Here is a 26,401-nt window from a genome sequence, read left to right as displayed (position 1 = left end):
TTGTAAGCCCACAGCTGAGTGGTAGTTTACAAGTGGTGGTCTGTAACCCTCATGCATGCAGCACCCCAGAGAATTTCTTGCTACACAGCTCCACCCTAGGCCCATGTCTTTAGTGACCAGCCTGGAGTTACGGTGTTACAGGAATATGCTCTGATCACATGTCAAATAGGTTGGCCTTCAATTTGTGCTGGAAGAAACTTTGCAAGCAAAAGCCAATGCAAAGCTATCAAACCAGGGCTCAAAATGTGGTCTGATGTTGACAGCTGTTCAGGTGAGATGCTTTCAGCTGTGTCTGCTCTTGTGGAGGGCCGTATTTGTAGTGGCCAGGAGGTGCTTTTTGCTCCATCTGACTAAAAAATCCAGTTCTGTGAGCTACTGAGGTTGGGAAGACATGGTGAAAACGTGCAGCCCAAACTGCTGTCACTACTAGTTTTTTACCTGTATTTGCTACAGTGATGGGAATTAGTGAGTCCAAGGTCCTGTGCTGGCTGCTTCTGTTAGCCATGGGTGCTTAGAGCTCCACTGGATGAGTTTTGTGATATGCAAGAGTATTAATACAGTAGAATCCTTTTAGCTGATGTAAAATGAGCTACTGTAATCATTATATATAGTTTAAAAGTGTTCTATGCAAAGCTGCTACTGTGTCATGGTGCTAGAAGTAGTGTATGTGGAATCAGCTTTGGGACTCGCAGCTTCCATTTCAGCTGTATACTTACAAAACTAAGTTAATGCTGGAGGAGGGGTTGTCTTGTTTAGAGGTTATGTGGTTCTTGAGACCTGCTGGTTCCCAGCTTGCCTAATAAAAGCGTGATTGTTGCTTAGTAATTCTTACCACAAATGTTCAGAACTTTATATGGTTACTGCTTTTGTCTGTGTGTTCTGATGAGCTCCTCTTCTAACAACCCTTCTAGCTGGTTTGGAAAAAGACTCAAATTTGATGTAGAAAAGATCTGACAAAAAGTATTAGAAAAATATATATTAAAAATTAACTTTTAAAAGGAAAAAGTAGCTGATGAATTACTGGGAAGAAAGTGGTTAGAAGCTGTTAGTCTTTTTCTTTAGCCTAGATGGTCCATTTTTAGACACCTCAGTGCAGTTGCTTTCCTATTTCTCCTCTCAACCACTTGATTATGGTGCACAGCCCTTGACTGAATCATGTTTCTATTCAGCTTGATGATAGTGAGTGTGCTTCCACAACCCTGGGACAGCATCAGTCAGAATTAGTTGTGTTTTGCAATCAAGTAACCTACGTGCTACCTCAGCAGAGAGTGCAATTATGTTGTTGTTGTGGCTGATACATGTTATGTCCCAAGAATGTGTCATTACTTTAAAATTCCCCCCATATATGGAACGTACTTGCAGGTGAATATTCATCTTGTCTGTAAAAAGTAATTCCTATGAATAATGCTTAGTTGGTTGGTTTGGTAGAGTTAGAAATAGTGATGTGAGTGGGAAATGTCCCCTCTGCTTTGGATATTAAGGGTTCAGAAAAGCGATTTAAATGCAACCTGAGTCACCACCCTCACCAGAGACACAAGTACAGTTGAGAAGTCGAGCAGAGTTGTTCCCAAGTCTTACAGAGGCCTCATCTTGATAAAACCTCTCAGTAGAACTTTGTGTTTCTAAAAATAAATGATATTTTTAAAATCTGGGTTGGTGGCATCCACAAATACTTCAACTTTGTCCAACAAATACTAAATGGATGTTCTTGCTTTGCCCTGGGCCAGAGTGCTGCAATTGTCAAGTGAGTTAATTATCTGATTTGTGAAAAAATACTAACTTCTATATCAGTGCCTTATTCTTCCAAATAATTAGTACCTGGTTTTCCCCCAAATAATTTATCTTGTTTTAAAGAAAACCTCATTGCTTTAGTGGTGTGTCTGATGACTTGTAGAATTTGCTTTTGAACAGACAGCTTTAAATTGAGCCCTGTCACAGATTTGTTAAATAGAAAGCAGTAAGAAAACTACTCGCATCATCCATATACAAAAATGTGTCTCTTCTTGTCATGCCATATGCAGAAAAAAAACCCCATTTGAATCTAGTTACAGCAAAAATGAAAGCACCTTAATGGTACTGTGAAGTAATAAACTGGTATCTTTAATCTAGGTTAATATCCCAAGTGATTACATGTATCAGTCCTAACTGTGTGATTATTGCTTGCTACTACTGTTGGATAGAATTAAACTTAGAGTGCTCTTTAACCTTTTCTAGATCATCTTTCACATTTTTGTTTAAAAAAAGCTTCACATGTTATCTAAATGACAAATCTGTACTGCCAGTTTTTACATTGCTTTCACAAGCCTGTTGGAGTGACGGATATACAGTGGGGTTTCTTTCTACCACACTTCCATACTTCTTTTTTTTCATACAGTAAACCACAGATGCTTGGAAAAATAGTTGTCATCTGTGTATTTTCAAAGAACTTTTACCCTTCACTCATGATTTCACATCAGAGAATTGTAGTGTTCAGTCACTGAAAGGACCTGATGTGGGACTGTAACCTCTTAAGCCAGAATTGCAAAGGCATTTTGATGGAGTGTGAGTTCAGGTTGGACTTGTTCCTGCGTGTTTCAGGGTGGAGGGATTTTTTTATTATTGGGGTTGGAACACCTGAGGCAAAGTGGTGGCAACAAGTGCTGGGAGTTCTTGTTAGATGTTTCCATACCTGAGGTTTCAGAGGGTTGGCTACTTTGTGTTTCAGTGTAGTTAAAGCACAGTTACAGGAATAATTTACCAGTTCCCTAAGACACTTTGTGTTGTGGATATTAGTACTGCAGTAAGCTTTGCAACTTCAGTCCATTACATTGCTAATAATAATCTTTAGGATTTTTTCTGGCTGTATTTGTTTTGAAATGTCCATAATGCAACTGATTTGAATTTATTCTAGAGGCCATTTTTCCTTAAATTAGGTATTCAAAATGTGTTGGCTTTCCCCACTCCAGCCAATTCTTGACCAACAATTTCTAAAGCAGACACATACTTGGTCATCTTAACTAAAAGTGCTCAGTGCTGGCCATGGTGGGCTTCTGCAGGGAGGAGCCACCCTGGTATCATGCTTCCTTTCACCCTGGCACTGACTTTGGCCTATGTGGGCTGTGAGGTGGGATCCTGTGGACTTTGCATTGATCCAACAGTGCTCCAGCCAGGGAGTCCTGAGACAATTTTGCCACTCTATACAAGCTAACAGTCTAGCCACACCAGCACTCAGTTAAAGTCAGTGAGCCATGCAGATTCATCCTCCCCATTTTGTATCCAGCTTGATCTGAAATATCACAGAACTCCTGCTGTCTCATGCACAAAGTGTCCACTGGGTTTTTGTAAAACCAAAAGTAGTCTTGATTTCTTTACAGATATTTGCTGCTCCCAACTGTTGATGGAAGTTGGAAACCCTGGAGTGTTTGTCATCTCTGAAATTCCCACTTTTAATTTTACTCTGCTAAAAATTTCTCTGTCTACACAACTTTTAAAAACTAGTCGATGTTTCTCGAGTGAGAAATTTCCCTGTGGTTCTGTGACAAGTCTGCAAAATGGGATTTAAAATCTTTAATACTTGGAAGAAAATAATTCTAATGTAATATGGCATAAAAATGTCAAATTTGAAAACTTCTGTGTTCCCTGAAAGCCAGCCTGCTGTGTGAAGCTATTCCCATGTCTCAGTCGAGCGAATTAAATCTGTGATCACCTTAAAAGCTCAAAGGTCTGACATGGAAAAACTTGTGGACTGATGAGCTGAAGAACTGGACAAGCAAAAGAAAAGAAGTATTCCTTCTTTTTCACACCTTTATGCTGACAAGCACTGAGCATTTTCAGTTCTGGTTCACTTCACTGGGAAGAGAAATATTCAGCACCTTAAAAAAAACCTTGAAAAGCCCTCATTCCATTTTTTACCCTCCCATCAATATTCAAGTCCATATGTTTTGCTGGAAAGTGATGATGCCTCTGAAAAATGTATGGTTTGAGCTGCTCAAAGAAGTGAAAGATTTGAGCCCCCCCATTAAGCCAGCATTGATTGCATGGAAATTACTCCTGGGTGCTTATTTTTTTTTCAGCTGTGAACTAATGATTCTTTTTCAGGTTGATTATTTAGCTCATATCTCAATGGCTGTTTTTCTTAGGCATCTCGGCTCACAGCTTTGTGAACTGGAAAAGCTGATAGATAAAATGATGATTGCAGAGTTTTCAACTTACGCTCGCAATGATTTAAATAGACCCCTAGAAGATGATTGCCACATTCTAGAAGAGGTATGTCTCTTATTGAAATAAACTGTCTGATGAATATGTTTGCATCTTTAAATACTTAATTAGCACCAACTAATTCACTCAGGTCCCTAGTAGCAACATTATCATTTTATACTATTTCACTTCTCATCCAAACCTCCCCCTGCCCCCCTATTTTTTGTGCTTGATGAAATTAAGTAATCATAACTAAACTCATGGAACTGCAATCCAGTCCTACTTTATTGTTTTTCCAAATAATCATTTCCCTTTTCTCTGATTAAGTATATACTGAGTTCACTTTATGAACCTGAACACGTAAGTGGAAAAGAACAGGGGTTCTCACACCTGCTGGACTGTAGATTTTCAGTTTTGCAATGAAAGCTGATAGTTGCATCTTATTCTCATTCTGTGTCCCTGTGCATTTAGGGGTGCTTATAGTAAGCTTATGGCTGCCCTGAATACATACTTCATTTGCAGTATATATATATTCATCATTCCTCTGAAGGTCAAAAATGTCTGAAGATTAAGCTATTCTAATTGCTTTCTAGTCAGGAAGAGATTTCTGTGTACTTATTTTCAGTAGTTGCTAGACCCTGTTAACTGTTTAGTCTTGTTTTATCCATAGGTTTCATAAAATACAGTGAATGGCAATAGCACTTAAATATTCCCGTTTCTTCCCACCTCTGTGCTGCAATGTAACAGCCTCTCATTTATGCTGGTGCAGTTGTATTTAGTGTCATTCTTGCACAGAGTAAGGAAACTCACTAATCATAGAATCATAGAATGGTAGGGGTTGGAAGGGACCTTTAGAGATCATCTAGTCCAACCCCCCTGCAGAAGCAGGGTCACTTAGATCAAGTTGCATAGGAACATGTCCAGGCAGGTCTTGAAGACCTCCAAGGAAGGAGACTCCACAACCCCTCTGGGCAGCCTGTGCCAGGGCTCCCTCACCTCAACAGTTAAATAGTTTTTGCTTATGTTTAAGTGGAACTTTTTGTGTTCCAGCTTCATCCCATTACCCCTTGTCCTGTTGCTAGCTACTATAGATAAAAGGGATGTCCCAACCTCCTGACACCCACCCTTTAGATATTTATAAATGTTAATAAGATCTCCCCTCAGTCTCCTCCAGACTAAACAGACTCAGTTCCCGCAGCCTTTACTCATATGAAAGATGTTCCAGTCCCCTGATCATCTTGGTGGCCCTGCACTGGACTCTCTCCAGCACTTCCCTGTCCCTCTTGAGCTGAGGAGCCCAGAACTGGACACAGGACTCCAGATGAGGCCTCACCAGGGCAGAGTAGAGAGGGAGAACCTCCCTTGACCTGCTGGCCACACTCTTCTTGATGCATCCCAGGATGCCATTGGCCTTCTTGGCCACGAGGGCACATTGCTGGCTCATATTTAGTTTATTATCAGTTAGGACTCCCAGATCTCTCTCTGCAGAGCTGCAGAGCTGCTCTCTTCAGCAGTTCCACCCCCGGGTTGTACTGGTGCGTGGGGTTGTTAGGTTGTTCCTTCCCACATGCAGGACTCTGCACTTGTCCTTGTTGAACCTAATCATTAGAAATATCCATGTTTCTAAGCATAAGTGGATGAACACAGTGGAAGAACAGGCCTGAAAGGGGCTGGGAGGAAAGGGACTCAGGTGGTGTTGCCATGAGGAACTTTGTATAGTTAAAGCATGGCATTAGTCTCAAGGCACTGGACTGATCTAAATACTGTTCACTGTATATTTGCTACATGAAATTTCTTACTGCTGTGCAATTTCTTAAAACTATTTCTTGTTTTGATGTTTTAGTGTGGTTTTTTTAAAATCTTTTTTCTTCATAGGAAAGACTGGTGTCACTAGTATTTGGACTTTTAAAACAAAGAAAGCTAAATTTTTATGAAATATATGGAGATGAAATGATTATTACTGCAAAGAATATAATTAAACAGGTAAGCCAAACACTTCTGATGCATTGCAAAAGCCTGCCTCAGCCCCTTAAAAAGATTTTTAAAGTAATTAAAAACAGCTCTGATGAAGTTTTTTGCTGGTGGGTTGTCTCTCATTTAAAGAAGCTGAGCTTGCAGACATTAAGAACTTCCTGAAGCACAGAGGTCTGGTTGGAAAAGAGACCTTCTGGAAGGAGTAGGTAGCATAAGTACTGCAGATCACGGCTTTCTCTGTGTAATTATCACTGTTCTAAATCCCATGATTTTAGCTTAGGGATTTTTTTTCTTTAACACATGGCTTTCCCAAATAGTACAGTTGTCTTGACACAGTTTCAAAACAATCCACAACCCAAAAACCAAAACCACACCAAAAAGCCCTTCATAACCCTCTGAAAAAAAAACCACCCAAGTTCTTGCTGTAAATGCATAAAATAGAATCAACAGAACTTGCCAGTTGAAACGATTCAGTTCCCAGTAAATGCCACAGAAAACAGGGTGAATGTTAGCACAGACCTAGCATAAGCAGGTGATGAAAGATTAGAAAGTATCCTTGCCTTTTTCTGAGAGAGCAAGGTGAAGAGGTAATGCCTGCATTGGTGTGGTTAGCTGCCATTTAAGGTAGTGTGTCTGTCTTTTCAAACCAAACATTTTTTTTGTAGCTAAAACCAACACATGAGCATAGTTCAGAGTACTTTTGGGGGGGAGGAAATGCATGGACTAGTTTGGACAGTTGCACAATGACTTTGTTTGCAAACAAAAGCTTTGAGCCTGTGTTTGGTACTTGTAATTTTATTCATCTTGTTTGTTTGTATGTATACATGAGAATATTGTGTAAAGGGTGTTTTTCTCCCCTAAATATACACAATTATTTCAAGAGTTGTGTTCAGATGTGTTATGAGCTACCTCTGATTTGTGTCTCAAGGGCTGGGAGATAGTCAGGGAGTGGGTTTGCTGTCAGATGAAGTCAGTCAGTCTCCAATCCTCACATTATACTATGCTGTTTACAGCTGTGTTGTGAACCACCTTTTAAAACCTGGGGTTTTAATTTTTAGTTATTGTTTGTACTTCAGCCCCACGGTTCTGTTGATCTGGTCATGCAGGGTGGGTACAGATGACATAGGCCAGTGTCGCTGGTAAATATCGTAGCAGAACTAGAAGGCAGGCAGTGATGTGTGTGACTCTACCACCACTGCTTGTAAGGAGTTGGAGATGATAGGAGTCCTTTCTCACTTGAACCCAATCTAATTTAAATTGGATTATGAACTCCTGCCCCTAAATGCTTGTTCTCTCTCTGCCTGAAGGCAGTGGGAAACTGGGCTGGGTCATTGCCCTGTTCCCTAAAAGATCATCAGGGGGTGTGAATGATTATCATTTGGTAAAGTGCTTTTCCCATTTTGCTGGGAATATTTGTGGTGGATTTTTCAAGCGTCACCTCTACTCAGTAATAGACAAAGTTTAATCAACCTCTAGCCTGAGTTTCTTGTTGAGTAGTGAAAAGAGGATCAGAGTGTTTGTGTGTGCTTTCTGCAACATGTTTGCATGATGGCCTATTGTCTCAACTCTTAGGGATATTTTTGCTTAATTAAAGGAAGCTGTTTCCTTCCCACACCTCAAATGTGCTTCCCGCTCAAATGCATTGCTGGACTGTTTTGATCAGTACTTTAGTAGCTCTCTATTGTCAGGCAGGTGAAAGAGCAGAGGTTTGTAAGCACTGAACACACTGTGTAGTTCAAGAACAAGGTGTGTTTTTAAGAATCTTCTGTACTCAATACCATTACTCAAAATGCAGGTAAAATCTGTATCGCTCGAGATGGCAGCCCTTGGTCACCACTTGCATTGTACATACTCACTTAAAGGCAAGAAGAGTTCGTAAGCTACTGGCTCATTTGATCACGTTATTGATTGGCATTTGGGAGAGGATCCCTAATTCAGCCTAGATGGAGTTGATTTGTACCAGTTGATTTGTCCAAAGAGATCAATGACATTGCTGTAAAACAATAGGCGTGTTTGGCATGAGAATTAAGTGTTCTGAAGAGCTGAAGAAACTGGCTAGTTTTGTGTGTAGCAGTTGAAGAGCAGGTGTCCCTTGAGGAAAGGCCACAACATAGCTTTAAGGGTGTGGACAGATCTACAGACAGAGAACAGATGGACAGCAAATCCCATAGCTACTAGGAGAGCAGTTGAAATCAGGTCTGCCTTAACAGTTGAAAGCACGGGACTCCCAAGTGTGTGCTTCTATTCTTCTCTGGTGCTATTCCTTCCAGTGTAGGTTAGTTCTTAAGTCCTATATTTAAAACTGAAAAGGAAGTCAACCAACATTTCCCAAAGTCAGTCCGTTTGGAAAGGGGAAGAATATGACTTCTCTTCTTAAGTACCCGACCTGAGAGACATTTTTGAAGCGGTGCTTAGCATCCATACTCAGACAAGCAGGTCCCTTTGAGGTGGAGCCAGTGTGCCCTCCAGAGCTTAGCACACAGTTGAGAACGTTTTGGCCATCTGTATTTTGCAAATAGATGTTTGGGGTGTGCTGGGGTTGGGGGGGTAGGGTGTTCTTTCGGGGGTTTTCCGTTTGTTTTTAGAGAAACAAGTTATTAAATCATACAAATACATCTGTCCTCTGTTATTTTACTTTTTTAATTTAACTTGAGGGTTACTGGGTATGTTATGAAACTCAGCAGTGGTTAGAAAGAAGCTAAGATCTTGTTTTGTTTTGTTTTTTCCCTCTTTAAATTTGACAGTGTGTGGTTAATACGGTATCGCAGATAGAAGAAATAGATACAGAAGTGGTTGTTAAGTAAGTATACAGTCAGATTTAATATCTTTCTGGTGGGGGATGGGGTTAGGAGATGGATTTTTTTTTAGCATAGATCCATTTACCTTTCTCATTTGTTCTTAAATTTGCCTATAACTAAGGATTATCCTTCTGTTGCACATTAAGTCCCTGCCTCTGTCAGAATATGGTGTATTCCCCTTCTCATTCAGATTCTAATGTTACCTTAACCTTCCTGTAAAATAAATACTAAAGTTCTGTGAATCTCACTGCATGAAGCATAAACTACTGTATTTAGACATGTATCTTTTAACTACTTGAAGGCATTCCCTATTGTCATAATCTGGGATTTTCTATTAAAACATGGTAGTGGTTTCAGTGCCTCTGCATGCATGAGAGTAGGAGCTATCCAGGGATCCCAGACAGCTTCAGACTGGAGAAGTGCCACAGCAGGAACCTCACAAAGCCCAACAAAGGCAAATGCCAAGCTGTGTGTCTTGGGAAGAACAGCTTCTTGCAAGAGGAGAGGCAGGAGCTGACTGACTTCAGAGCAGCTTTGCAGGACAGGACCTGGGCATCTCTGATGGAGAACCAGGTGGCCATGGACCCAGCAGTGTGTCCTTGCAGCTGCAGCCTGGGCTATCTTGCATAGCTAGCAGGCTGGGGAACAAGAAAGACATTAAGATACATCAGAGAGCACTGGGTTGGTTGGGATCTGAAGCATGGAGTGTAGGAGGAATAGTCCAGGGATCTGGGTGGAAAACTCAGGGGAGAGCTGCCCACAGCAACCCCATAGGAAGGTGATAGGGAAGCCATAGACAGAGATGGGCTTCTCTCAGAGGTGTGCAGGGGAAGGATGATGGGCAACGGGCACAAGATGAAAGGTGAGAAATGCAAGTTGAATCTTAGGAAAAATGTATTCTCCATGAGGATGCTCAAACACTGGAATAGGGTCCAGAGAAGCCGAGAGATCTCTGCCTGGGGCATCATAAGCCTTGACTGGGCAGGACCCAGAGCAACCAAACCTAGTTGGAATTGTGTTGAGCTTATATTGGACAAGGCACCTTCCAAAGACCCCCACCCCTGCCAACTTTTGTTTTCATGTCGCTCTGATTCATGCAGCTCAGCAAAGGTTTACCACAAGATAATAAAACCAGACCAGCTGATAAAGGAAAGTGAGTGGGATTCATACCCAGGCTGGGGAAAGACTAGGCACAGGGTCATTTGTAAGTGTAGGATGTTTGATCACTCTTCTCCAGTGTTTACTATTCTACTCTTGGGTCCTAACTGTGTATTTATTACAGGCTTTAACAGTTGTTCTATCAATGACTTTCCTGCCTTTTAACACAGACAGTTGACTTGTGCTTCAGTAGCAGATGTGGCCTCATTGCCATGCAACAAAATGGGCTTAATAACCCAGCTTTTGGAACACTTGCAAAATTTTTCATTGCATTTTAAAGGGGGAGCTTGTTTTTCCCTATTAACCCTATTAACCTCCCTTCCTTGTTGGTAACACATACTTATCCCAGGGAAAAGAACATTATGCCTTGGAAAAAAACTAAATGGTAAATGTGAGGCTTTCAGCTTTTTAAGATTATGTACTTTGGTGTACCTCCTTCCTCATTCCCCTTCCATACATTGTGTTGATCAGGTGATACCTGGTGTTGGTCAGGTGATATGTGGTGTTCTGCCAGATCTTCTGCCAAATCCTCACAGCTTTCCTTATATGTACAATTCCATTTAAAGCATGGGGTTTTTCTTTATGTGCCAGCAAGAAGCATGGCCAGGAAACATTTGCTGTTTATTGAAAACTGCTCTTTCTTTTTAGACTTGCAGACCAGATGAGGATGATGAATTTTCCTCAGTGGTTTGATTTACTGAAGACTATTTTTTCCAAGTTTACTATCTTCCTGAAGAGAATAAAGGTAAGACACCAATTTACCAAGAGCTTCGCATAGCTCAGGCATGAAATGAAGTGAAGCTACTTTCCATTTCAGGTCTTAAGGTGTTGGTTTTGCTTATAGAGTTCAAACTTTTTGATTGAAAGAAGGATATGTGGATATCGACATGCAGGGCAAAAATGATCAGTGCTAACAAAGGGAGCAGTGGGAAGGAGATAATACCTCTTGTTGTGTGATTACATCCATTTTAGGCTGCTGGGGATTAGGACACAACTTTTGTATGTGTTAGATCGCTTCAAATGAGTTTTCTTTAACCATTCTCAGAAGCATCTGATACTGGTTACTGCCAGATGGATGGGTCTTTCTCAGAATGCTAATTACAGTAGAAAATAAAGGCAGGATTGAGTTTAGTGGGGAAATGACAATCTCTTGCTAACAGCAGCTTGCAGCGCAGGGGTTTTTGGGGTTTTGTTGTAATAAAAGTTATATTTGATTCTAGGCAACGTTAAATACTATCCGTAGCGTGGTTTTCTTGGTTCTAGACAAGAACCAAAAAACCAGAGACCTGGAGGACACCTTACAAAAGAACTCTGCTAAAGACAGCACGGTGGACACGGAGGTGGCTTACCTGACTCACGAAGGCATGTTCATAAGCGACGCGTTCAGCGAAGGCGACGTCCCGCCCGCAGCGGCTGACACTACCTCTCAAAGAAACACTTCCCCCAACAGCGAGCCCTGTAGCAGCGATTCGGTCTCTGAACCAGAGTGCACTACTGATTCCTCATCCAGCAAAGAGCAAACCTCATCTTCTGTTACTCCAGGGGGAGTAGAGATGATGTAAGTAACCGCGCTGCCCGTCTCCTCTCTGCAGTGGGTCAGGAACAAGGTGTTAGGTGCAGGCGGTTGCGTCTGATGATACAGGACCAAAGTGACTTTGAAGGGATGTGCGTTTCTAGGTAAGCAAAGCACAACATCTCTCCAGCATCGCCCCTAGAGACTGCTGTCAGACTGCACTGTCCCCAGCTCGCCTTTCTTTCCTCGATTTGCCTTGTTTTCACTTCTGTAGGTAGTGGCACAGGGGCTGATTATGTCACTTCTTGCAGAAACAAGCCCCTTCTCCATCTGTTCTGCTGGAGAGCCTGCTTCTGTAGAGAGCAGGAGTGATGCAAGTTTAGCCTTCATGAAAGACAGATTGTTTGTCATGCCTTTAGCAGGCAGAGGCTTTTCTGTTCCTGGTCAGTTTTCCCTATTGCCATTTTTTTTCCTTGTTTGGTTTCTCTTCAAGCTGACTTCATGGAATACACCTTCTAGAGGAAAAACTGTTCACTTCCAACTGTTTGACTTGCATGGTTACAGAAATCCCTCTCAGTGCTTTGGTAACATAGGCAGTGCTGTCCTGTGGTGCTCCAGACTCGAGCTGTAACCTTTTTGGCATCCTTTTCTGCACACCTTATTTATGGCTGAAAGTCAGAGCTACCTTTTTAGAAGAGCCAAGCAATGTGTGTGTGTGTGCGTGTGGCACTTGGGCATGAGCCACTTCAAAAGCCAGGATACCTGGATAGAGAGTTCTGTCAAGCAAAATTGAGATACCACTTGTTACCTTACTGAAAGATGGAAAATGGCAAGTGGCCTGCCCACTGCAGCTGATTGGAACTCAGGTGTCTATACTTGTGTGTTTAAGCAACTGTCAGTTTTAACAAAGACCTTCCCCTTCATATCACGATGCTGGCTGAAGGAGAGAGATTTTCAATAGTATGCCGTGCATAAAACAAATCCAGGCCTCTCTATGTCCAAGCATCCATTGTATGCTGGAAGAAAAATGCAATATGAAGAGGAGTCCAAGGTTACAGAGAGCAGGGAAGGAGAGGGAAGTTGGATCTGAACTGGTCTGGAGCGCTTTGCCAAGTTTGCTAAAAATACACCACCCAGCTAGTGCTCTCGAGCAATAAGGTTGTTTCCAAGGCTGGTTGCATAACTTTGTTCTAGAGTGAACTTGCTTCATCCCTCTTCTGGTTTTCTCTGTACTTCTGCCCTGTGTTTGGAGTAGCCTAATAAAATTACACAGCTAACAACATCAGCCCAGCTGCTGCTCAGCCAGATTTTCTCATGCCTCTCATACTGTCAGTCCCTTGGGCAGCAACAGTGGACCAAAAAGTTGTTACCTTGATTAATTACATGAATGGCAGAGCTGTGCTATGGCATAGCCATCAAACAGGAGACAAATCACACCTTTTTTTAAAACACCAACTTAGGAGCCTGAAGTTCAAAGAGCTAATAGAATGACAGCCTATAGGTTGAGGAGGTGGGGAATGCAGAGCATCTCTTTTAGGCCTTACACTTGCATTGAAGAAAAGTGCTGTCTTGTCTTTCATACTCTGGTGATGCTGAAATGTTACAGGAGCTGGGTAGATTTTAATCTCTGTAAATGTTAATAATATTTATTGTATTAGTAACAGCTTTGTCTTGTTTTCTTTTAGACCATTAATAGCAATTAGAATGGAGATGTACAAATATAAGGATGTGCAGTTGTGCATTTCCCTGTTGCAGGGATTGACATGACAGTGACAGCAGCTTAGAAGAGAACCCATCTGTACAAAGTTACTTTGATGATTAACTGACTGTCTGCATTTGATAGTTGCTGCAAGGCTCTTTCCTCCTTCAACCTGTGAAGAGAAATACTGTTTAAAAAAAAAAATGAATGCTCAACCAACTGGTTCTGTCATTTGTATGTAGGATCAGTGATGACATGAAGCTGACTGACCTGGAACTGGTCAGGCTGGCAAACAATATTCAAGAGTTACTTTATAATGCCTCTGATATCTGCCATGATCGTTCTGTCAAGTTCCTCATGATAAGAGCAAAGGTAAGGAGCCTGGGTCAGATTGCTGTAGTGAGTCATCTGTAATTAGAATTTACTCACAAGTTACTTGATGAGTGAGAGCTCTGAAATGGCATTCTCAATTGAAATTAAGTAACTGTTCCTGCTGCCACAGGCACTTGATGCCCAGAGCACACAAGCATTAACATACCCTGTCATTGTAAGGCAATGTGAATTACTGCTGCTTTTTTTTTTCCTTTTCAATATTCTGACTTGCTGTCTTTGAAGCTCCATGCAGAGAATGCATGACAAGGGAGCTGCTTGCATTGCAATCTGCTTTCTCTGTGCCATGCAGGGTTAAATAGTGTGCCTCTGGAAATACTAGTAGCCCTCAGACATGCTGACTGGTTAGTTCTTTACATCTCTGAATCTCTGTGGTGTTATGCCTCCTTACAATGGTTTTCTTTGCATACAGGATGGCTTCTTAGAGAAGCTGAATTCCAATGAGTTTGTTGCTCTCTCTCGCTTGATGGAAGGCTTTATCTTAGATACTGAGCAGATCTGTGGCAGAAAAAGTATGTCCTTACGGGGGGCACTTCAGAGTCAAGCCAACAGATTTGTGAACAGATTCCATGAGGAGAGGAAGACAAAACTAAGGTATGTCTGGGTTAGAAGATCTTTGTGTTCTTACATGAATAATTTTATCAATCATACACCAGGCAAACACAGTCTTTTGTTGCCCAGGACACTAGTTAAACCAGTTGTACTCAAGTGCAGGGGATGAAAAAACTCTGTTAAAACTCCAGTTAATTCCAACTGATTTAGACTTTTACTCTTTTCATAACTTAATTTCTTCAAACTGGATTGTTCTGTAGTCAAGTAAATTGCTACAGGAAATACTCAAGACTGGCATTGAAGGGCAGGATGGCTCTGTCTTCTCAGGTGTTAAGTAACTTCAAGATAATTCATTAAAGAAAACCCAAACCCAACCAAACAAAAGCAAATAGAAAACAATAGTAAAAAAAACCCACCCCAACTGAAAAAACCTCCAACAGAAATAGCAGTTAAAATCCCAAACAATCAGCTTGGGGAACAGCCTTCCCAGTAACATACATCAGGTCTCTTTGCTTTCATCCCTCAAAAGCTCATAGCATTCCAATATTTACACAGTACTTCGTTGACAGTTGTGTCATAAGGATCTTTATTGCCTGCTGTAGCCTTTTGTCCTCTGTGATAGATTGAATGAACAAATTGTGAGCTCTGTAGGTCAACACAGTGGTTTTCTGTTTTGCTACTGCCAGTTGTTGGGCACCTCTTTGTAATGAAGATGAAAATAATAACAGTTTGGGCCACTTTATTAATTACTGTAGTTTTGATTCTTCAGTATTATAGGCAGGAGAAGCCTCAAGACAAGGCATTTGCTTTTCTCAGCCTTCTCTCTGTTGTGTTTGTCACCAGCCTGCTTTTGGACAACGAGCGCTGGAAGCAAGCTGAAGTTCCTGCCGAGTTTCAGGATCTTGTCGATTCGGTGTCAGATGGCAGAATTTCTCTCCCTGAAAAGAAACAAGCAGGTGTGTATCTTACAGTCCTGCTGTTAACTGGATTTATTCTCAGCAAGTGCTGCTATTGAGTGTTGATGTTCATATTCTGATGTCTCTCTTGATCCGTGTTTGCTCCCTGTCTTCTGAGGGGACCAGAAGGAAGACTTCTTTTGTTTTCTTTTCCTGTGACTGATGTTGAAACCCCTTGTGGCAACCTTAAAAGATTAATTATTTATTGTTTGAAAACCCATTTAAGTGTTATCACAGAGAGGGAGCTACTTTTTGTACAAGTATTCCCAGTGTAGAGGCTTACAGGCTTTGCACAAATTCCCCTGAACATACCACTGAAGTGTTGCAAGCATACGTGTGTGTGCTCAGCCCTCCTTGTGTTAAAGCTTGCTCCTTCCCACTACTTCATCTGCCAGGTGTTCAAATGAAAGGCAGCATGCTGTTTGGCTGCTCGTGGAAGTGGAAACTCGTGTACACTGAATTATTTACTTTGCCACAGAAACCTCATTTGACCTCAGACAAGTCACTTCTTAATCCTCGTGCCCCATTTCCCCATGTGCAAAATGGGAATACATAACATGTTCTTACCTTGTGGGGATGCTCATCAATATTGCAGTGATGAATATGTGTGAACAACTATGAGAGGAAGAAAACTTACATAGAGGAGGAGGCAAATGGCAGCAGATGAGAAGAAAATGCAAGTGTCATGTCTGCCTCTCCTCCCAGCAGATACAGAGAACATATTAGGCAGTAGTGAGCTCCACACCAAAATACATTCTATGACCATTGCTCTTAAACTCTTACAGCTTCTTTTGGAAAGACAGGAAACTGGTGGCATCATGTTTAGCATGAAAAGCTTCTGTTGTGAATCACAGAATCTCAAGGGTTGGAAAGGACCTTGAAAGATCATCTAGTCCAACCCTCCTGCCAGAGCAGGACCACCTAGAGTAGGTCACACAGGAACTCGTCCAGGTGGGTTTGGAATGTCTCCAGAGAAGGAGACTCCACAACCCATCTGGGCAGCCTGTGCCAGTGCTCCCTCACCTGAACAGGGAAGAAGGCTTTCCTTTTGTGTTTCTTTGGAACCTGGCTTGAAGCTAAAATATTAATATAGACAGCAAATCATGTGAGAATATATAGTAGAAAACCCAGTGACTGTTTCTGCTTTTCTTCTTCTATTTGTAACCTGTTGTATTTGAAGTTTCTGAGCCCATAAAGACTGTGGGACATTGGGGGATTTTTGATCTGAAAATCCCAGCAGATAATAAAGTAACTTGATAGATCATAACAGTTATGACCAGCAATATAATAAATATGGTCGAAGAGAGCATTGCTCCAAAGACTGAATGTGGAGTTGTTTTTCAAGCCCTAGCAAGGGAACGCTAAACTTTTAGAAACTATCATTTTGGTACTTGCTTTTAGTTTAGCTGACCCCTTTTTCTTTCTTCTTAAAACGTCTAGCTACTGAAGAAAGAAAGCCAACCGAATTTCTTACCGTTGAAGGACAAAAATATGCAACAGTTGGGTAAGATTCACTCTTTTCTCTTAGCTGTGGGTTAGTTGGCAAGAACTTTTGAGTAGAACTGTGATGAATACTAACAGCTTCAGCTGTTAGCTCTGCTGTCATAGCCTAGTTTCTCTTTAGTTCCCTAACAGTTACAAAACATTGCAAGCTCTTCTGTAAGTTAAAATACTGTTCTGTGAATGACTAGGCTGAAATCTATGGTTTTATTTGAATATGGGAGGGAGAGTGGGTCCAATTACTCCATGAAAAGTGTTAGGGAAAGATAGGTTGGTCTTCTTAGCACACCGTTGCTGTTTCTTGCAATATAGGTTATCTCTGGCAAAACCATAGAATAGTTTAAGTGGGAAGGGGCCTTTAAAAGGCATCTGATTGTACCCCCTGCAATAATCAGGGACATCTTCAACTAGATCAGGTTGCTCAGAGCCCCATCCAGCTTGACCTTGATTGTTTTCAGGGAGGGGGCATCATGCCCTCTCTGGGCAACCTTTGATGGTGTTTCACCACCCTCATTGTAAAACATCTTCCAGTCTGGATCTCCCCTCCTTTAAAACCATTACACCTTGCCTTATCACTACAGGCTCTATAAAAAAAATCTGTCCTCATAAGCCACTTTCTAAGTACAGAAAGGCCAAGGCCACAGTAAGGTCTCCTCGTAGCCTTCTCATCTCCAAGTTAAACCCCAAAATGGATGAGTCTTATTCAGAATACAAAATAAGACAGGGGCTCTCTCAGAAGCTGCTTAAGCTTGGTATCCTGATTGGGTTGGATTGGAAAGTAGTTTCTGAAAGCTGGTTGTATCAAAGACTTTTGAAATATATGATACATACATCTTTCATTTAAAAGCATGTTGTGTTTCCAAAGACTGTGAGGCTTAAGCATTAAATATGCATGAGAGAGTTTTTTGGGGAGGGAGTAAAACCTGGAAGATCTCCCTCCCCAGAGTCCTAACATCAATTTAGCCCAAACTTAAAAGTTCTGATTTACATAATGTCTTTGACCAGCTGCCATTTTGAGTTGTTTCATGATGATGCATCGTTGTTCAATTAGGAACAGAAGCTGATGGCTCAAAGTTTCTGTGCCAGACAACTCTTATCACTGCAAAAGAGCATTTCAGGTCAAGTAAGAGTATTCGAACATGCTTTGAAAGATAGAATGTACTTAATGATGATGTGTTTGATGATCCATCTCTGCTCATTTCAAATGTGTTTTATTTAGCTCTGTGAAGCAATTGTCAGCTTCATATGTTGGTGGAAATATTTCAGTTTTATACACTTCTACATACAGTTTCATTGTATTTACTCAAATAAAATGCATTCATGAAGAAAAAGCCTAGATGTTCCCCCAAAATTCTCCAGCTGTTTATTTCCAGTTGATTGTTCTTTGTCTTTCTACTGCCTCGAGGAAGAATGAGATTTAACTTTTTAAAACATTAGAATATCTACTCTGAACACTTGATCTTGCCTTAATTCTCCTGCCTTCTGTGCATTTGGATTCAAGAAGTGTACCTGCTCTTTGTGGAGCCCTAATTCCATCCAGTAGCTGCCAAATTCTCCAGTGCCTGCTGAGTTCAGGGGAAATGACAGGTGCTGAGCGTCTTTGAATATCGATGCTGTTTCTTCACAGCTGCCTTCTCTGTTTGTGACCCCTTGGCATTCAATGCATCCTTTCCAATGGTGACTGTTGTCTACATTCTGTGGACTTTTATACTTGCTCAAAGTTGGCCAGAATTACACAGCAGTATAAGAAAGGAGCTTTGAATATTGTTGTCCCCTGCCAACATCTACATGGAGACTTCTAGTTCCACAGCAGGGTGATTAACGAATAATACCAAAGACATTTAGATATTTTTCTCTCATATGTTAAGTACTTTGTCCACACCTCACCCTGTGGAATGGATATTCTTTACAACCATATTTCTGTATATCTTCTTTTACATCTTCCTTCTAGTTTAGATCAGTTAATGAGTTCAATTAGTGCTGTAACCTCTAGCGTTAGGTAGCTTTCTATCAACGTGACTGACCTGTGCTGGATTTTTCTAACAGCTTTTTGTGAACTGAGATGACATATTTGTCTGTTTCCTCTCTTGTAGGACAGTATTGCTATTAATAAGAATAATCCTTGAGTACTGCCAGTGTGTGGATAACATTCCTTCCATCACCACTGACATGCTTACCCGCCTGTCTGATTTACTGAAGGTATGGCTCCAAAGGTAACATCTGTGCTGATCAGGGCTATTCAGGGCAGAGAAACACGTCTTGCTCTCTGTAATGCTTCACCTGCTTTTGTGATTTCATATAAATTATCTGTAAATGACTGTGTTTGTTACTGTGCTATCAGGTAGCCTGTTAAGCTAAAGGCATTAAAGATGCAGTGTCACGTGACAACTTTGGGAAGGCAAGCCTCATGTTCACTTGATATTGGAAATCTCATCCTGTAGTGCTTGTCATAGCTGCCTGTCCTTCAGGGTGGCTGTAGGATTAATGCTACTGAAGAAAAAGCAATTGGATGCCAGAGAGATAGATATCTATATTCAGGAAGGAGACGGGTCCTTAGTTTTTACAAGTCAGTAGAGGTATAGTCAATAGACGCATAAGAAATAGTATGGGGTGTAGCTTCTGCTGTAAAATGTAAAGATGCTGAAAGACCAGGAGCTTTTTGTCATTTATTTCTCACTAGAGAAGAGGAAAGCTGCTAAAGCACAGGTACTGTGAGGTAATATAAGTGCACAATAATAAAAAGAGCACATGGATGCAACTTAAAACTCTCATATATGTAGATATACACATCTATATGTATATATGTAGGCTCCAAAGCCTAGCAGTTAATTTATTTCAAGGTTTTCATTTGTTTCTTTGCCCACAAAGGTTATGTCAGGTATTAAGAGTTCTGAACATAAGCCTAGTCCATAAAAACATGAACAGATTCTACACAAAAGTATGTTGTACGTAAGGTAGGGAATGGAATAGGGGAAACACACCCTAGGAGATGGACCTTTAAATAATCTTTCTATTGGTAATTCTCTGAATAACCAGATTCAGGAAAGCTCCTCCCTGCAATCATCATTCAAATTAATCTACAGACCTTCCCCTTTGAAAGAACTCTCCAAGGCAGATCAGTCAGTTCACTCCTCATTCTCCAGCTGCTGCTTCACTCGAAGGCTGTAGCAGCTTTTCACAGCAACAGATGCCTCAAACTTGGCCAGATTTGCATCTCTCTGTTTTACTTCCCTCTGCTTACCATATCTTGTTCCAGCTCTGTTGTTTGTATTTTACTCCTTGGTATTCAACCATCATGTGCAGTTTAATTATTGTATTTCCCGTCTGGCAGCAAGGTGCCATCCATTGGAGAGGTGCCAAGCAGCTGGCAAAGACAAAAGCTCATTTATTACACTTGGAACAAAACAAGAGCCACTCGAGATGTCCCTGCAGGTCACTACACTTTCTGTTTGACAGCTGTCAGAGATAGCAAGGTTTGAAGGTAACAAGAGCTAGTCTGTTGTGATGGAAAGTGCAAAGTATTCCCAGACAACGAAGTGTCAGACTGGTTTTGAACTGTGGCTGCAACCAGAGTGAAATGACACCTGTATATGGCCAGAAACATGATCGTAGTTGCTGGAGTTGGTTCGTTGGTGCAGGCAAGAGGAGGCTGCAGCCATGGTGTTGGAATGCAGAAATGCTTTCCTCCCAGCAGTCACAAGGAGGGGGTATTGCTCTTTTGATGTTTCAGGCATGCTGCTTCCTTGCTGCTTTGTGGTACTGTCCACGAGAGGCAGGAGGGGAGAGTATCTGTCATTCTTTTAGGGCATGTTTTTAATGTTCAATGAGTTGGTGCTTAACCTGACCTAAATACCTCAGAGCAGTTTAGGCTGTGCAGGGTATCTGTGTTTCTGTTCAGTGCTTCTACTTCTAAGGTCCACCAGGAGGCATAAGAAAAAGCCTTGCATTTGAGGAGGAGGAGACAGAAGTGATTGTTGAAGAGTTTCAGACCCTGACTTCTGTCTGAGAGCAGAGTGGATGATGCCTGTCTCAGGTCAGAGGCCACACAGAGCTCAGGGTCAGTTGTGACACTCAGTCTGGGTTGCTTTTTCCTGGCCCCAGATACACCACTCTGGGTGTGTGTAGAGTTCACTGTGGTCCTGAGCTTTGTGACAGGCAATAGTCAGAAAAATTGCTTTCAGGTTTTTACTCGAGGAGGGTTGCAGTTTTGGGTTTGTTCTTGCCTGATTGTGAAGCAAGACCTGTGCAAGCACGATTGTGGCCAAAAAGAAAAGGAGCTCTATATGAGGGGAATCCTCCGTGTTGCAGACACAAGCTGCAGGGCAACCTTGTCGTGATTTCTTGTGAATCTTTCTTCAGGTGCCTGGGAAAGGGTCAGCTCTCTGCAGGCTGTGCCTCCCAGTGTCAACAGCATAGTGCTGTTCAAACATGAGCCCTGGGACTTAGGCTCCCCACCCAATGCAGGAATGGAGGACAACAGCAATGACTCCTCCATCTCTACTTCATTGCCCATGCCAGTCTAGAATATCTGGTGTCTAAAGCTGAGGGATGGAGCAGAATTCCAAAACAAGACAGGAACTGTCTTACTGTCCAGAGACCCTGCTGGCCTGTGTGCATTTAATGGTAACTGAGTTAGGAAGCTCAAGTCATGAGTCATCCACTATACTTGGAGTTCTTAAGAGTTGGGTTTTGACATAGCTTATCATCTCTGTGCACCACTTACTAATCTCAGTATTATATAGTGCTACAAACACAGATTCAGCCACCTCAGCAGCAGTGACATTCAGTGCATTCCAATTTTCTTCAACATCAACAGTGGGAGAAGGTCTAGAGCCAGAGCAGAAACTTGGCTTTTTTTCTGTTTCCCATTCTGATATTACACTTGTCTACTCAGCAAAACTAGAGAGATCCTTACCCTTCTCTCCATCCCAGATCCTGGTTTGAGAGGGATGTGTCATAGCTTTCTAGCACCAAGCTGTTCTTGTGTAAGGCTTAACACATCTAGTCTGCAGCGAGGCTGACTTGCTGCTCTGCTTTCACATTGAGAGAAGCCTCACCCAAAAGCCTCACAGAGAGGCAGAAATCAGTCCCAGAGTTGAAATCACTGAGTAGCTTAATAGTAGCATTTCTCCTTCCCTGTCCAGCAATGCCTCCTTGAGTGCTTTAGCCTAAACTGACTCAAAAAGCACTGTGTGACTACTGAGAGTGGTGAAAAAGTTGCTTTTGTCTTACTAGTTAACAGTCGTGGGCTTCTCTCATAAGGAATATGTGAAACCCTGGTACTGGCCTTCAGAATAATCTATTTAATGACAGATTTCTATTGATGCTATTTCTAAACTGTAGTAATGTTAAAGACCAGGTGTGCATTTTCACTCTTTTTTGATCTTCTTCCTCACAGTATTTTAACTCTAGAAGCTGCCAACTCGTGCTCGGAGCTGGTGCGTTACAAGTTGTGGGTTTGAAAACAATCACTACGAAAAACCTAGGTATGGATTTCTGTGTTTAAATTGTCAAAGCTTGTTCTTCTGCCTTGTTAAAAAGAAACAAGCACAAAAAATTCCCCACCCTAATTGTTTGTGCTAAAGCTGTGTTTGTGTTGTGGTGCCCCGCATGGAACACAGAAGCTGTAGTTACTTTTGCAGCCCTTGCTTTGGCGCGCTTGGGAGCTGCTGAGTGTTCCCATCTTGAGAGGGGAGGTAAAGGAGTGCAGCCATATCCCTCTGCCCCAGGACATTTTGCTGAGCTGTGCTGCCCCATCTGCCCCTGTGGTGCTGTGCTCTGTGTGGCTGTGCCCACCTACAGCTCCTGAGGGTTGCAACTGCATCTCAGGAACACACCAAGTGACTCCTGTGGATGGCTCAGAATCGAGGCTTTTGCCTTTATGTGGCTGAGTGTCCTGGTGTGCTCAGGTGGCTCAGGGCTCTCTGTCTGTATGCTGACACCAGACTATGATTTGGGCTTTAGAGTATCTCATTTTCAGTGTGCAACTCTTTAGCTAAAATACCTGCCTGGATTGGTTTAGCTGCTCCCTAGAGCTGTGGAGAACCAGTTGCCTTCTCCTTGCTACAGTCTGACCCGCAGCTCGAGACCTCCACTTTTAAACTGTCCCCTCAAATTAAGAGCCTTTGGTTGATGGGTTGAAGCAGCTGTTTGAACTTTTGCAGTTCCCATGTTTCAGGATGTCCTGATTACCAGTCTGCATTTCCCTTCTGAAAAGGGAATGGCTTGAGGAAGATTAACTGAGAGGCTTCCCCGCAAGGGGACAGGGGCAGTAGTGTTGGAGCAGACACAAGTGAGATCTTTGCTCCAGAAGACTTCGTGGCACCACCATGTGTCCTGCAGCCTCCTCAGACCCTGTTGGACGTGGGAGAAGCTTGGGTTTGGGAATCCTGCAGGCAGGAGCAGGCTCTGTGCAACTCAGCCCTGGCAGGGCAGGGTGTTTACATACACCCCCTGCAGAAGGAATGCCGCTGCCTTGAGAGTGTGGCTGCAGAGGCTAGGTTGCTGATGAGTCAGGTCTTTTGAGATTTCTCTGATGTCTGTGTGTGCTCAGGGCTCAAAATGTCAAGCAGACACTTAAAGCCTCTTGTAAAATTAGTCCTGTGTATCTAACAGAAGGTGGGTGTGAATAGCCAGGTACTAGTCTGGTGTCTTCACTGGGTGGGGTTTCCCAGTGGAAACAAGCCTTGCCTCTTTTTCTGGGGGAGGGGAAAGAAAGAAGCATGTGAAATTGTGTCAGATTTTGTTTTGGTGTTAAAGAAGATGCAGTTTATCCAAAAAGACTCTTCCTCTGTAATAACTGTTTTTCTTTCCCTCTCTCCCCTTGTGGATTTGCAGCCCTTTCTTCACGTTGCCTACAGCTAATCGTACACTACATTCCTATTATCAGGGCTCATTTTGAAGCTCGTCTGCAGCCAAAGCAGTTCAGCATGCTCAGGCATTTTGACCACATTACAAAGGTAACTCTTTTGGCATTTCCTAATTAAAGGCAAAGTTCTGCTCTTCACAACTGTGCTCTGAAGACTGAAAACCACTAGCTTGAGAAAAAAAATCTGCTGTCTTCCATTACAGGATTATAACGACCACATAGCTGAAATTTCAGCAAAGCTCGTGGCCATCATGGATAGCTTGTTTGACAAACTGTTATCCAAGGTAATGATTTATTAATTATACACTCTCTAAATTGCAATTGGAGATCTCCTCATGTACAGACTACATGTTTCAAATAGGGTCTTAAACTTTCCTAAACAGAACTTGTTTGAACTTTTGTTAACTGTGTAAACACAAAAGCTCTGTGCCCTACTTGTGAATGTGTTTTGTCTTTGCTACCTGGGTGTCATTTGCCTTCACCTCCCTTCCAAATAACAAAGACAGAGTTTGTTTATTCCTTCAGCAGTAACAGAAACTTTGGGTGGTGCAGATGGCTCTGGTACTTAGAAACTGAAGTGCTCTCCAGCCCTTAGCAGTTCTATCTCACTGGCAGCTCTTGTCTGCAGTCAGGCTGAGCCAGTTCTAGTTTCTTTGGAAGTGTGGGGGGTGTGATTTCCTGCAGCAGAGGAAATGGCGAAACAACCTGCTGAGGAGAAAGAGTTTTTGGAGGGGAAGGACCAGCCCATCTATTGGGCTGCAGGCCTAGGGGCTAGAGGTCTGTGCTTAGCAGTTCCTGCTGTGTAGCAATGTTAAGAGCTGTCTTGTGAAGTGCTGATAGTGTAACAGATTGGTCCTGGGCTGGACCAAACTGCTTTGCATCTTATACTCTTGGTTTTTAAAACAAGCTGTTCTAGGAGAGAAATTAATTATGTAGTGACAGATCTGATTTATTGGCCTAGGCCAACCTCCTCCTTGTAGGAACTGATGGCAAGTACAGCGTGTCCCTCCCTGAAGGAGCACAGTGTGGGGAGAGGCTGATGGGGCTGCAGTGAGGCAGCTGTAAGAGGCTGCATCTCTGTCTTCCCTGCTGCTTCTATTATTTTCTGTTTATTTTATGTTGTGCTCTTCTTTTTATCTGTTTCTTTGGGCTGTCAAATAGTGTTATCTAAACTTAGGGGAAAGGAAAGGAGCCAAAGCATTTCAATTAGGATTCCCTGCCTCCTGATGTTTTAAAACATGTTTGTGCTCTTTTCTGAAGATCCAAATAGTGACCTGCTACTTTTTTTTGGGGGGGAGGTTTGGGTTTCCCCACAGACTAATGCCTGTTCTATGAAGTAACATGGCTATTTGACCATTTTTGACCATTACCTCTTGAAAATAAACGAGTACAGGAGGAAAGGGAACCATGTGTTGATTTACCTCCTTTCCTACCATACCTCATAATTTGGCTCATCTTGTTCCTGAAATAATGAAATGGTGGCACTGGAGGCTGTGAAGAACACAAACCCAGGAAATGTGCAGGTGGCTGTGTCAGTGCAACCGTGTCAGCCTGTTCTTTGGTGTATATGTTTTTGTGAGAACCCAAATAATTCAGTGCCTTGTGCATAAAGCGATCACCTGCTTTGCGGAGTGTGAAGCTGAACGAGTCAACAAGCACCTTTACATTGCACGATCTGATTTGTAGGAGACAAAGACTTTGGCCCCAGTAGATGGGACATTGAGCTGGCAGTTGGGTAATGTGGGCAAGTTCCTTTTGCATTTGCAGGGCCTCCTTCGCTGTGGGAGCTCCGTGGAACAGGAGCTGCCTTTGCTGGGGTGAGGCTTTGTGCTCAGAGGGGTGTCTCACAACGGACACTTCCCAGCATCTGGCCACTCGCTTTGGCAGGGAGATAAAAGAGGAACAGGGGCATTTAACAGCTATAATTAACAAGTGAAAAAAGGGTAGCTTTTTAAAAAGGGTTAAATGTTCCTGGAAAAACTCCAGAGCAAGCCCTTAGCTCCTCATGGAGCTTGTTGTCTTGTGACTGTTTGGACAGAAGAGCAGTAGATTTTCTATGTGGTCCCTGGTGATGTGCCACGCTGTTGACCTTAGCTGGAGATAAAAACAGCCAGCACCTTGGAGGGCTGCAGGTCATGTTTCTTGCTGGTGCTATTGCTTTTCCCCTGTTACGATGGAGAGTTTGCTTGGCCTCTAGTCATGTAAAGAGCCATTGCTGTAGCTTGCAGGTTCCCTTTGGCCTCATAACATATGGGTGAATGGTGAATTGTTGCCTAACTCTTATGTCTTGAGGCACAATCCTGAACACTCCGTGGTTGTCCCACGCAGGGAGCAGTAACCAGGGTTTTTTTGCTGCTTCTCCAGTCAAAATGAGGTTATTGGTTTGGCTTTTCCCTAAAGGCTTGCTCAAAATTCCCCCTTTCTGTTTTTTTCTCTCCCACTCAGGCAAGCTTTGTTCTCTTTCCCAGTTCAGGCCAACATCTCCTCCAATGTGTTTGTAAATAATTTAGTTCCAGTGATTCAGCTCCTCCACTGCATTGTGCAAGGCTCCTCAGGGGAAGTATCACCCTACCAAAGGCGACCTGCCAGGGTTTAACCCAGGCCTGTGCTAGCACAGCCTCTCCAGCAGGAACTGAGGAGCTGACTTCCCTGTTCCTAGGACACTTTTTCAAACTGCTTCTGAGATCTCACTCACATATTCCTTATCCAGGATGGGGACATAAGGATTTTATTCCCTTTGTAGGGAATCTGGTGGTTTCCAGTGTCTTGTCTGTGGGATTTCAGTCACTGGGAGAAAGGTTGTTTGCTGCTTTTGTT

At 42.4% G+C, this 26,401-nt stretch overlaps 1 protein-coding gene across 9 annotated transcripts in view; it reads left to right on the top strand.

Annotated features, from left to right (window-relative positions):
- VPS54 (VPS54 subunit of GARP complex) overlaps positions 1-26,401 on the top strand; it is a 60,096-nt gene that overhangs the window by 23,623 nt on the left and 10,072 nt on the right. For all 9 annotated transcript variants that reach the window (XR_009818131.1, XR_009818130.1, XR_009818133.1 and 6 more), the window contains 13 exons: positions 4,119-4,245; positions 6,052-6,159; positions 8,895-8,950; positions 10,755-10,851; positions 11,327-11,664; positions 13,561-13,690; positions 14,121-14,302; positions 15,104-15,216; positions 16,657-16,720; positions 18,810-18,915; positions 22,115-22,202; positions 23,554-23,675; positions 23,788-23,868. Coding sequence is in view for 3 of the 9 variants with exons in the window: in XM_061989171.1 (XP_061845155.1) it covers positions 4,119-4,245; positions 6,052-6,159; positions 8,895-8,950; positions 10,755-10,851; positions 11,327-11,664; positions 13,561-13,690; positions 14,121-14,302; positions 15,104-15,216; positions 16,657-16,720; positions 18,810-18,915; positions 22,115-22,202; positions 23,554-23,675; positions 23,788-23,868 (1,612 nt within the window). In the remaining 6 variants the exon portion in view is untranslated. The remainder of the gene's footprint in view (positions 1-4,118; positions 4,246-6,051; positions 6,160-8,894; positions 8,951-10,754; positions 10,852-11,326; positions 11,665-13,560; positions 13,691-14,120; positions 14,303-15,103; positions 15,217-16,656; positions 16,721-18,809; positions 18,916-22,114; positions 22,203-23,553; positions 23,676-23,787; positions 23,869-26,401) is intronic.

This window comes from Colius striatus, chromosome 2 (genome assembly GCF_028858725.1).
Source record: "Colius striatus isolate bColStr4 chromosome 2, bColStr4.1.hap1, whole genome shotgun sequence".
In the NCBI taxonomy this organism is placed as follows: domain Eukaryota; kingdom Metazoa; phylum Chordata; class Aves; order Coliiformes; family Coliidae; genus Colius; species Colius striatus.
This window is presented reverse-complemented; position numbering and strand designations above follow the sequence as displayed.